The following is a 13,534-nucleotide window of genomic DNA, read 5'->3' as shown; positions in this document are numbered from 1 at the left end:
TATACTTCCTGAGAAGATTACGGAGAGTCAGTATGTCAAGGAGGACTCTCTCTAACTTCTACAGGTGCACAGTAGAGAGCATGCTGACCGGTTGCATCGTGGCTTGGTACAGCAACCTGAGCATCCAGGAACAGAAAAGGCTGCAAAAAGTTGTAAACACTGCCCAGCCCATCATCGGTTCTGACCTCCTCACCATCGAGGGGATAATTACTGGAATGGTTGCATGTAATGCATGATTAAGGAGACATGGATGTTTTACTATGATGGGCTTTAATGTTGATGGGCTTCAATGCATATATATGGATGATGGGTGGGATGATGGCTTTAATGCGGATGATGGGCTTTAATAGTAAGATTAAACGAGTACTTACCAGTTCGAAGTTTGATCTTACTACTATTTTACTTTGGAGTCACGTGAGTGATTCCGTGAAGACTTCAAAGGTCTGTGATTTCAAACCGTGTAACAGTTTTATTTCACTCACTGCCGAAGTTCTTGAGGGAGGAAGTGTTATCGTAATCAACCAATGGATCTGTTTTTTCAAGAAACAGAAAGGTATTTATTAACAATAACAAAAATAAATAGCTCCCCTGAGCTTAAATTAAATATTTGCAGTTTGTAATATTCTGTCTGCAAATAAGTCAGGCTTTATCAACGGTTTATTATAAAAACATTCTGAACGTCGTTTCCCTCGACCATCCTGCCGTATTGAGAATGTGGTCAGCCGGGACGTCCATTCGTTCAGCCACTGATGTCGATGCTGCCCTAGTGGAATGGGATTTAAATGTATTAGTGTCTATTCCGGCAGCTTTCAGTACCTGTTTGAGCCACCGTGAAGTGGTTTGGCTCGTTACCCCGCCATGAGGTTTCTTGTGGCTGACCCATAGGGCTTTTTCTCTCCCTCTGAGATTGTGGGTTGTGTCTATATATTGTTGTAGATGGGTCACCACACACAACCTTGGCTCTGGTGGGTAGGCCCGGAATACCACCAGTGAATTGGGCGTTCCTGGCCTGCTTTGTTTCACCAGACCTAGAATGATAAACGTAATCTGGTCTGGGGCGACCTCCATGTTGTCCAGTCTTAATTTGTGCAGCAACTGGATCCTCTGAGCGGCTGCGAGTGCCATTAACATGAGCGTCTTTAATGTAGATATCTCGAGGCTGAGGGATCTAGCTCGTGGCCATTCCCTGAGGTATGTCAATACCACACTGATATCCCAAATATGGGTATACCTGGGTTTAGGGGCTTAATATTAAAATTGCCCTTCATGAGTTTTACCACCAGAGGATGGGATCCCATGGCCTGCTGTCCTGCTGGTTTTAGGTAAGCAGACAGGCCGCTTTGTGCTGTATTGATGGCACTGTAACTGATCCCTTCGTCATGGTGTAGATGGGCCAGGAACTCCAGCACGTCGGTGGTTGTGGCAGTTGCATATGTTGTCCCTGTTTCCTGGCAGTACTTCTCCCATTTTTGATACAGGTTAAATACTGCCTCCTGGTGGATGTTCGCAGGGATGCCGACATGGTGGTGATAGTTCATTCGGATAATCCCAGTCCCTGGTAAGGTCTATTCAAAACCTACAACCCAGGAGTTTGATGTTTTCATGGCATGGGTGGCTTATGCCTGATACTGGGTGAGTCAACAACCGTGGTCCACTAGGGAAATCCATAGGTGACTCGACCACCATGTCGTGATGAACTGGGAACCATGGCTGTGTAGGCCAGTCGGGCACCATCAATATCCCAGAAGCAGAGTCCATCTGTATTGCGAAGTACCCGACTGATGAGGCAGAAGGGAGGGGAAGCAAAAACCCAGAAATTCCCCCCAATCCAGCGTGTAGGCATCTACCGCTGCTGCCTCTGGTCTGGTTCCCAAGTCACATACATAGGTAACAGGTGATTCCGTCTTGTTGCAAACAAATCGATGTCTGGCGTTCCATATTGCTTAATAACTTTAGCAAATGTTTTGGGTTTAACATCCATTCGATGTTATCATTAAATTTTTTTCCGTGACCTGGTGTCTGCCACTGTATTTAGCTTACCTAGTAGATAGGCAGCCGGTAGTAAAATATGTCTTTCGACACACCATTGCCAGATCTGATTGACCAATTTGTCGCACGATAATGATTTTATGCTCCCCATATGGTTAATATAAGCCACCACCGTAGTATTATCAATCCGTAACCGCACATGCAAGTGCTGCATTTTAGATGCATATGCTTTTAAAATCATAATACTCACACATTTCTAAATTGATGCCCAGTGTGTGTGGGTAATGACAGCAAGTGCTGACTCTGGTTAGTCCATCCATCTGGCACCTGTGCTGTGTTGAAGGCAAAATCTTAAAGATATGGAGTTAGTTGCCCCCCCCCCAGGCCCCCCCCCTGTGCCCCCCCCCCCCCCAGGCTTGAGCACTGGCATCTGATTAATAACTAAAGTAGGGTTAGTGGTGATGATAGGGCTGAAACTGTGCCACACATTCTCTGCCCCCCCCCCCCCCTGTAGCTCTGATATAGCCCCAGGGGGTAATTTCATGATTCGATCATAGTGACCCGAATATCGTTTTAGTGCATGTACCTTTGTTCTTTGTAGATTTTGATAGTGCAAAGGTCCGATTTGTCCATGGTAGTACATGGCTTCAACCTAGATTTATCTGGAGTAGGACGAACCCCAGTGTTTCAAGGAGCTGTTTTGTAGCTAATACTGCTGCCACAGCCAATTCCTTTGTTTCCCTACTATGAGAATATCATCCAGATATGCTATGACAATATGCTTTTGTTTCCTTAGTATTCCCATGGCTACTTTTAATATTTTGGTGAATTGTCTAGGGGCTGGAGTTAGACCATTGGGCAATCTCTATACTACCACAGCTGCCCCAACCAGCTAAATTTTAGGTATCTGCAATGATCCTTGTGTATGGGTATTAGATAGTAAGCATCTTTAATATCAATGCTTGCTATAAATTATCCTTTGGAGATCAGTTGTCTGACAGTAACAAACGTCTCCATCTTGAAATGTATATACTCAACAAACTTATTTAGTGATGTTAAGTCAATGATGATGCGACTTCCACCATCTTTTTTGGCCCAATGTTGAACTGGCGATAATATCTCTGATATAACTGAATTTTGTATCCACTAATGTTGTTGAGTATATACTAGTTACTCGTGACATTACCCCATACTTCTTTAAACAAGTGTATTCGCCCCCTGTTAGTAGAGCACCCTTGTTCTCTATATGCTGGCAGAAACCAGACCCACCTACCTCCATGGTTATGGGTATTCTTCTGTTTCCTCCTGGTCCAACGAGTCTTACACGTCGTATGACGTGGTGGGGGTGGCGCGTTTTCCCTGGGGCCTGCTCTGGGCCCTGGCCTGAAAGGCTTACAGGATTGGCATGCAGGCCCCGAGCTTTCACCAGTACCATAAGGTATACCCAGCTGGTGGATGCATTAGAGGTACTGCTGACTGGTTTACGTGTGGTGCTCATTCCAGACACTGCCGCCTTACCCCGATATTTTTGACACGTCTTCCAGTATTTTGAAAAACTTTGTTTGAAGAAGGGTTTTTGGCCCGAAACGTTGCCTATATCCTTCGCTCCATAGATGCTGCTGCACCCGCTGAGTTTCTCCAGATTTTTTGTGTACCTTTTTAAAAACTTGGCTTGATCACGGATCCTTCTGTCTGGCTAAGTTGTTGTGTCGGCGTTCTCACAGTCTTGTGAATTTTGGTTGAAGGCAGGTTTTATAACTTCCTGAGAAGTTGCGGGGCACTGCGAACAGTAGGGTCAGGTGTTTTGCCATACTACCCTGACCTCTGGAAGAGCATGTGAATGATAGCCGACATCAGGCATATCAAATTCATTTTTAAATATTGGGTTTTTTGAGAGCGATGCTCAATGTATCCCCCAATAATGGTGGGCACTTTGAGTAATGTAATTTAGGGGAGGCGTGATGAATCCAACACCTCATGACTACCTGTCTTGGAGAGGTTCTTTTAAAAGAACAGGTAGTAAGCTGGTCTGTCAGTCGAGACTGAAATTTATCTCGCTAGTGGTGAAGCCACATAGCGGCCACACCCAGCAGCTGTTCCTGATCCTGTACCTCAAGCATACTCCCGATGTTGTTCAGGCAGTGACCCCTCTTCTTTGACCAGCCCAGCTCTGGTCCCATCAATCCCTCGACAAGGGAGATGGCCAGTGCAATAGCACTGGAGTGGGAGTGTTAGCTCCCTTGGCAGTTTTTCGGGAGTTTTTAGAGCTCCATGACCTCCTCTGGCTTGGGGAAACAGACATACTTGTTTTTTGTATGAAGTGCTGATCCCATCTTCCGTGTCTGTCTCCAGCCTGAGGTTTGGTCTTACCTTGTTGTTAGAGGCTGTCTGCCGTTTTTGGGCGGCATATCAGCGGTTCTCGGGCGGCGAGTCTCCTTGTCGGGAGTCTGCAGGGGTGCCAGCCGGTTTTTAAATTTCCCTCCGGACCGCTGCTGTTAGTCAAACAGCTGTTTAGCGGACCGGGCATCAGCGCAGCACCCGTGTATGTGGACCGCAGCGTGTGCGGTCCCGTTGCCGCCTCTCCCCCCTCCACTGTCGGCTCCTTTCACTGGAGTCGAACGGGGGCCGCTTCCCTCTGCTGCTTTGCTCCCCCTGGAGCAAAAAACACAAGGAAATGACCGATTAAGGTAAGTACTTACCTAACGTTCCTTTCTTTCAGGCTAGTTGCGGGAGCGCCCGACTCCCGTCTGGCCGCTGTTGCACTGCTGGCGTTAGATGGGCTTCAATGCATGGATGAGAGGCTTTAATGCATGGATGGAGAAGCTGTGTTTGTCAAGAGTGTTTTCTTGTCGTATGTCCCGGATGGGACAATGGAATTCTTACTTGCTGCAGCACAACTGAATATGTAAACATAGTACATAACGGGGAAAGAAAAGAAAAAGTTCAATAAATAAAAATATAGTGCAATAATAATAGTCTTTTGCAATTCAGAGCTCAGAGCTTATTCGTTGTTGTGTTTAATAGCCTGATGGCTGTATGGAAGAAGCTGTTTCTGAACCTGGACGTTACAGTTTTCAGGCTCCTGTACCTTCTTCCTGATGGCAGTAGTGAGATGAGTGTGTGGCCAGGATGGTGTGGGATCTTTGATAATGTTGGCTGCCTTTTTGAGGCAGCGACTGCGATAGATCCCTTCGACAGTGGAGAGGTCAAAGCCGGTGATGGACTGGGCAGTGGTCACAACTTTTTGTGGTCTTTTCCGCTCCTGGACGTTCAAGTTTCCGAACCAGGCCACGATGCAACCAGTCAGAATGCTCTCTACTAGTGCACCTGAAGAAGTTTAGGAGAATCCTCTTCGACACGCTGAATCTCCGTAATCTTCTCAGGAAGTAGAGTTGCTGATGTGCCCTCTTTATAATTGCATCAATGTGCTGGGTCCAGGAAAGATCGTCGGAAATATGTACACCCAGGAATTTGAAGTTTTTGACCCTCCCCACCATCGTCCCATTGATGTGAACAGGATAGTGGGTCCTCATCCTTCCCATTCCAAGGTCCACAATCAGTTCCTTGGTCTTATTGATGTTGTGAGCCAGGTTGTTGTGCTGGCACCATGTGGTCGGTTGGACGATCTCACTTCTATACTCTGACTCGTCCCCCATCAGTGACACGTCCCACAACCGTGGTGTCGTTGGCGAACTTGATGATAGAGTTCGCACTATGTCCGGCTACACAGTCATGAGTATAGAATGGAATGGAATGGAATGCTATTTATTGTCATTCAAAGCTAGGTTTGAACGAAATAACATTTACTACAGTTTTTTACATTACAAAAAAACCCAAGACCCACACTTAACATAGTTTACATAAACATCCATCACAGTGAGTCTCCAACACCTCAATGTGATGGAAGGCAAAGTCTTATCTCTTCCCTTTATTCTTCGTAAGTAAAGCAGGGTGCTCCCGTACTAATTGTTACTGAGGATGAAGTGTTTCCGCCAAATCGAACAGACTGTGGCCTGTGGATGAGGAAGTCGAGGATCCAATTGCAGAGAGATGCACAGAGGGTTCCTTAGTGTATAGAAGAATATAAGTAGGGAAAACTATTAAACTGCCACAGACTACTAACTGTGACCTTTTGTGCTGTATCATTCCATAATTTGGTGATTTTGTTTTTGTATATGCGGAGTGTGATAAATTGTTTAAATATGCGTTGTGGTTTGTCTCACCACTGCACTCCACAACTTTTGGCACTTTCTGCTGACCCATTGCAGATTTGCTTTGGGCAATCCCAAAGATTGGACATGTACCGGTTTTAGAGCAATAATCACAGCACTTTTATTGGGACAAACTGACTTCTTTATGAAGAACTCCAGCTTAATGATTAGTTTTGTGTAGGAATACAGCGCGGAAATAGGCCCTTCGGCCCACCGAGTCCGCACCGACCAGCGATGTCCGCATGTTAATACTATCCTACACGAGGGACAATCGTTACGTTTATTCCAAGCCAATTAACCTACAAACCTGTACGTCTTTGGAGTGTGGGAGGAGACCGATGATCTCGGAAAAAACCCACGCAGGTCACGGGGAGAACGAACAAACTCCGTACAGACAAGCACCCGTAGCCAGGATCGAACCCGGGTCGCTGGCGCTGTAAGTGCTGTAAGGCAGCAACTCTACCGCTGCGCCACCGTGCCACCCTATGACGTAACGATGTAACTTTATTTTCCTGTTCATTAAATCTATTTACGCAAGCAAGGTTCTGATATTAAATTATACTTCTCTTTGAAATTATACTTCTACCTCTCATCTGATTTTACTTTGAAGAGCTGCAAGTTAATTATTGGATGCTTCCTGTGACATAATGAACTGTGTGGAAAATTGACTTTGTATAACAGCAATATTTTTTTCATTCTTTTTCCAAGGTTAATTCAGAAAGAGCCATTCTGAATCAACTTCCTCTGGTAGTGACATAACGAATACTTTGGTGACCTTGGTTCTGTTCCCTTTTTTTTCCCCTGCAGTACAAAAGCTGTCGTTCGCTTCCACACCCCATTCATTGTGGAGCAGTACCGGTGCTTGTGCCAGCTTCGTGAGCAACTTGTCCTCGACTGCAGCGCAGAGTGGCTACAACTGCTGGAGTATGTCAAGCGTATTAACTCTTTGACAGCCTGATTGTTGAAGCAATAAAGAATAATAGAGAATGCAAACGTGAAATTAAATTGTTCAACATGTACACATTTTTGTTTTGTAAGTTGGTGCTTCAGTCAAGATCTGAAGTCTAAAGATGTTCTGTTAATGCATTGTATTTCTGCTGTTCTGGCATAGCAACGTAGAAATACAATGCCAATAAATTAGTATTGGAAGTTTATTAGCTATTGAACAGTCACATTTTGCATAGATTTCTCATTCCACAGTTGTGAACAGTCACGGTGGCGCAGCGGTAGAGTTGCTGCCTTACAGCGAATGCAGCGCTGGCGACCCGGGTTCAATACCGACTACGGAGTTTGTATGTTCTCCGTGACCTGCGTGCGTTTTCTCCGAGATATTCGGTTTCCCCCCTCACTCCAAAGACGTACAGGTTTGTAGGTTAATTGGCTTGGTGTAAATGTAAAAAGTGTCCCTAGTGGGTGTAGGATAGTGTTAATGTGCGGGGATCGCTGGTCGGCACGGACCCGGTGGGCCAACGGGCCTGTTTCCGCGCTGTATCTCAAACCAAAACAGTTATAGCAGTGACACAGATGTATTAGCACGATTAACAAAATGTTTTAGTTGGAAATTAAACATTAAAAGTATCCAAATGAGCATGTAATTATGCAATTATCAATAACCAGCACATATGTTGTTGACTTGACTGTTTATTGGTGTTGTTTGATATTAGTCCACGTCCAAACCCTCTGATTTTAATAGTTGTAACTTAAATGTAAATCTGTGGTTAAGCAGTTTGACACAGGAGTAGATTAGTTTCCCTCTCCCCTGACTCTTCGTCTGATGAATGGTCTCGACCTGAAACCTTCTCTCCAGAGATGCTGCCTATTCCGCTGAGCATTTTGTGTCTACCACATTAGATAGGTTGGTTTCTTGGAAATTAAGAGGGTATGTGCACCCATAGTACATGGCTGAAAATGAATTCCAGTTTAAATAAAGTAGGTAGGCATTTCAACATGATTAAGTTCCATAAACAATTCTGCTAGTTCTAAAACAAAAGAACACATTATTATTTAAATCATCTCCCGTCTATTGAGTTTCAGTCAATGCGCTTTGTCACGACCAAGCTTCCACAATTAGAAAGCTGTGAGAGTGTTGCTGGCTTCACACCTGTCCCACACATTGGAGAGGATCCAGAGGAGGTTTATGAAAATGATCCCAGGAATGATTGGGTAGACATATGATGAACGTTTGACGGCACTGGGCCTGTTCTTGCTGGAGTTTAAAAGGTTGAGGGGGAGACCTCATTGAAACTTACCAAATAGTCATCTTTTTCTTGCGTATGACGTGCACAGCCTAAAGTTGAAGGACAACTTGTTCCATTTGATCTTATTTGATTGTGCACGCCAGGTTGATTGCATTCGTTGAAATGGGGAGGACCACATGCAGGTTGCAATCTCCCATCCCCCCCCCCCCCCCCCCCCCCCCCCCCCCCCCCCCCCCCAATAGTGAAAGGCCTGGATAGAGTGGATGCAGAGAGGATGTTTCCACTATTGGGAGAGTCTAGGAGCAGAGGCCAGCCTCCGAATAAACGGATGAACCTTTTAGAAAGGAGATGGGAAGAAATGTATTTGGTCAAAGGGTGGTAAATCTGTGGAATTCATTGCCACAAAAGGCTGTGGAGGCCAAGTCAATGGATATCGTTAAGGCAGAGATTGACAGATTCTTGATTGGTACGGGTGTCGGGGGTTATGGGCCGAATGGAGGAGAATTCGGTTGAGAGGGAAAGATAGATCGGCCATGATTGAATGGTGTAGTAGACTGATGGGCCGAATGGTCTTATTCTGCTCCGAGAACTTATGAACTGTCACTATCGACATTGCCCATGAAGGTCCTGATATGAAAGGATCAGTTAGGCCGCATTTAGAGGACCTTGTGTAGTTCTGGTCACCAGTTTATTGGAGAAATGCGATTAACTTTAGGGACGCTACGGGAGAAATTTGAGAATGGAGGCACAATGGGGAAATTTAGGCCACAGACTGGGCTATTTTCTTTGAACTGGAGGTGGCTGTGCAGGAAAAAGGCAATTAAATTATGTGTGCAAATAAAAATTGAAGGTTTATGGAAGGACCTGGTTGGCAGAGAAATCTGTAACCAAGGAACATAGATTAAAGATAATTGTTAGACGATTTAGTAGCATATTAGAAAATAAAATATTTTTTAATTGTGTTTAGTTTGGAGATACACCGTGGAAACAAGGCGACCAATGATACCCGTACACTTACTCTAACACTATCCTACACGTAATTTACAATCCTCACCGACGTCAATTGACCTACAGACCTGTACGTCTTTGGAGTGTGGGAGGAAACCGGGGCACCCGGGGAAAGCCCACGCAGGTCATGGGGAGAACGTACAAACTCCATATAGACAGCACCCGTAGTCAGGATCGAACTGGGGTCTCTGGCGCTGTAAGGCAACAGCTCCACCGCTGCGCCACCGTGCCGCCCTAAAGTCTGAGTGAAAAGAGTCATTTTTGTGGTTTGGAGAAAATTATTCAATTGATTTCTTTAATTAGTTTTAAAATCTAGTGCATGTGTGTTTGATGATGAAAATACTGTACCGTGATTCACGAGAAATGTATATTAACTTGTTGAAGGAATGTTTATCGTACTCTTTGACTGATTTTCTCAATGTAATTCTCATTCTGTTCATGCACAGTCAGTTTGGTGAACACTACCATGGAATAAGAAAGGCAATTGGTCACCTGGCAACCATTGACTGTACCTTTTCATTGGCAGCAGTTGCTAAGCAAGGAGGATATTCCAGGTAATAAAGTTTAATCTTACCTTTGCCTTTTTCTGCTACTGCCTTTGAATGCTCAGGGCACCCTCTCCTGGTGTAGATCATCAGAGGGCAATAATGGAGAGGTGCATTTGTGATTGGAAGTCTATGAGCAGTGGTGCACCACATGGATTGGTGCTGGCATCTTGTATCGATAACAATTATAGGTTTGTCATAAACATCAATGTTTGAAGAAGGGTCCCGACCTGAAACATCACCTATCCATGTCCTTCAGATATGCTGCCAGACCCACTGATTTACTCCAGAAGTATATTTTTGCTACATTTCCTCAACGTCTGTCATCGGGCAACTCTTGATTTTGATTTTGAGATCCTTTCTACTTTCTGTCTCATCCCCAACAATGCGATGCATTTTAATTAAACCTCTCTTTGGTTTCCTTTTTTCCAAGGAAAAACCTAACCTTAAATCGCTGACAAAGGTGGCGGAGATGATAGAGCCTCTGCCTCATCAGAGACCCAGGTTCAGTCATGATCTCGGGTACTGTCTGCGTGAAATTTGTATGGCCTCCCTTGAAGAAGAACATGGGTTTCCTCCCATATTCCAAATATACAAAAGTTACAAGATTAATTTGACATTGTGAATTGCACCTAATATGTAGGTGAGGGCTAAAATCTGGAGGGAAAATCTGAGGTCCACCGACGTGGACCATATCCCATAACAGGGTGACCAAAACTGAACACAATATGGCCCCGCTGATGTCTTGTATAGCTGTTACATGACCTCCCAACTTCTATACTCAATACTCTGACTGATGAAGGCCAATGTGCAAAAGCCTTCATGACCACTCTATCTACTTATGGGCCCACTTTCAAGGAGCTATGCACTTGCACTCCTAGATGCCTCTACTCCACGACACCCCACAGAACCGTACCATTCACTGTGAAGGTCCTGCCCTGGTTTGACTTTCCAAAATGTAACACTGCACATTTTCTGCATTCAACTACATCAACCATTCCTCAGCTCACCTGCCCAACCGACCCAACATCCTGCTGCAGTTTTTGACAGCCATCTTCCCCATCTACAATATCACCCTGCACTTTAGTGTCATCTGCATATTTACTAATCATGCCTTGTCCATTCTCATCCAAATCATTGATAGAGATGACAAGTATGAAATAATGAGATATGAGAAATTTTCTGAAGAATAAACTACGGACTACTGTTGTGAAAGTTTTCTTCCTTTTTCGTCTCTCTCATAATTTTATTCTTGGTCCTTGAGTTGTACTGCAAGCAACACAATGATTGTTTGAGAACTGCAGTTACAGAATTTGGAATAGCTTATTGTCGACAGATATGAATTCTATGGCTGAATGACTCCAGTCTTGTCAATTTCTCCTTTCACATTTTTTTGTGTACTTGGGCGTTTGAAGTGCACATCGAGAGAGTTTATGGCTAATTTTAGCTGTAAACAGGTTGAGAAAATTGAATGGATTTTCAGGGAATAATAAGAGAGGAAGGACATGTGAGAAGAGTGTTGGTTTGGTGATGCAGCACGGAAACAGGCCCTACTGCCCACCTTCATTCACCCATTCACACTGGTTCTCTGTTATCCCACTGCCTATACATAAGGGGCAATTTTACAGAGGCCAATTAAACCCACGCGTCTTCGGGATGTGGGGGGAAACCAGAGCACCCAGCGGAAACCCACGTGGTTACAGGAAGAACGTGCAAACTCCGCACAGCACCCGGGGTCAAGATCAAACCTGGGTCTCTGACCCAGTGATGCAGAAGTTCTACCAGCTGCCCCACAATGCCGCCCTTTTGCACATGGTGTCTGCACTAAATTAAAAAATCTTTAAAACACCATTTACTGGTTTAATTATTTGATAAAGGTGTATTAAATAATGGGAATGCAGCTTCTTAAAATAAAGATACCATAAAAGTTTTGTATCTAATCACAAATTCCATTAATGTTGGTTTGCTGTGCCCTTTTTCGGGTGACCAATGTTTGGCAGGTTGAAGAAAGGTTTCACTGAATTGTTACCTTGAATGAGTTGAAAAGAAACGGTTAAGTAATTTAATTTAATAATTGCAAAGTTCTTTGTCGAAATTAGCTTGTGTCACGAAGATTGTCAGATGGCAATTAAGATTTTTCATGCTGTTTACAAACTGATGCCCAAATGCGTCAGCCTGAACAATTTTTGGCTTGTTTAATGATTAACCACTGGTTAGTACTGTAGTTTGATGTTCTGTCAGGGAATTTAATGAAAGCTAAGGGGTGAACTTTCAGCATGACACACTTTGTATGGCAAAATCGGGCAATTAGAAATCAAATTCTTGTTCTCCACATTTAACTGAGCTTGTGTACTTTTTTTCTTTTTCATACATCTCCCCTCCCTCTCCTTCCACCTACAATCCTTCCTCTAGCTTCACAAATTGCAACTATTCAATCCTTTTGTGTCACACCAATCTTTTCATCTCTGGCCAAATCATTCTGAAGGGTCCCATCCCAAAATGTCATGTTCTCCAGAGATGCTGCTGACCTGCTGAGTCACTTTGCGTCTTCTGTTCATTTGTAATGTTCGATTGAATCCACAATGAAATGGTGCATTGATAAGTACACTGTTAAGGGCCTGTCCCACGAGCATGCGACTGCATGCGGCAAGCACGACCTAACGTGGTCGCTTGAGCCGTAGGGCCTCGCGGGGCCGGTCCCACTTCGATCGTCGGAGCCGTATGGAGTTGTGCGGAGCTGGTCCCGACATCGCGCGGGGCTCTGAAAATCTGACACTGTTCAAAAATTCCGCGCGGCAACGGCCTGCCGGCCCGCAGCCACATTGCGGCCGTACGCACCGATTCGACGCCGTACGCAGCATCTTGACAGCGTACGCCTAGCGCGAACTTCCCGCGGATTTTGCTCGAACTTCAAATCAACTCGTACGGGATCACTCGACCTCCGAGCGGCTCCCGCTTCCGGTTTGGTCGCGCTCGCCGCATGCAGTCGCATGCTCGTGGGATAGGCCCTTTAATCCTACCCCAAATTTGGTTGGTCAGAGGCGAATTATAATATTTGAGCTTAGTTTAGAGATACAACGTGAAAACAGGCCTGTTGAGCCCACCGTGTCCAAGCCAGCCAACCATCCCCCGTACACTGGTTCTATCCTACACGCTAGGGACAATGTACAGAAGCCAATTAACCTACAAACCCGCAAGTCATGGAGTGTAGGAGGAAACCAGAGCCCTCCAGAGAAATCCCATGCGGTCATAGGGAGAATGTACAAACTCCGTACAGGCAGGTGTCGAGGTCAGAATCGAACCCGGGTCTCTGGCGCTGTAAGGCAGCATTTCATCCGCTGCACCATTGTGCTGTCCTTAATGGGCTGAATGGTCTCATGTACAACATCATTCCAGGTAACTTTTTTTTTCAATGATACAAGGGTGTTACTGTTGTGACATGGGCTGGATGGACTGCGCATATTCCCTCCCTTTGTCTTTTGATGAAAATCCTGTAGTTTTATATTAACCATTACTTTTCACTTAGATTGAATTAACTAAATTTAAATTCCTCACCTGCCGTGGTGCATTAAGACTTCTGTGT

At 44.8% G+C, this 13,534-nt stretch overlaps 1 protein-coding gene across 1 annotated transcript in view; it reads left to right on the top strand.

The window, feature by feature from the left end:
* The window catches only part of msh3 (mutS homolog 3 (E. coli)), a 236,998-nt gene that overhangs the window by 92,949 nt on the left and 130,515 nt on the right, over window positions 1-13,534 (top strand). The window contains exons 17-18 of the mRNA XM_055630464.1: window positions 7,008-7,124; window positions 9,853-9,960. Of these exons, the coding sequence (XP_055486439.1) occupies window positions 7,008-7,124; window positions 9,853-9,960 (225 nt within the window). The remainder of the gene's footprint in view (window positions 1-7,007; window positions 7,125-9,852; window positions 9,961-13,534) is intronic.

The sequence above is a fragment of the Leucoraja erinacea genome, chromosome 3 (genome assembly GCF_028641065.1).
Source record: "Leucoraja erinacea ecotype New England chromosome 3, Leri_hhj_1, whole genome shotgun sequence".
Classification (NCBI taxonomy): domain Eukaryota; kingdom Metazoa; phylum Chordata; class Chondrichthyes; order Rajiformes; family Rajidae; genus Leucoraja; species Leucoraja erinaceus.
Note: the sequence above shows the minus strand (reverse complement) of the source record. Positions and strands in the feature narration are given on the sequence as shown.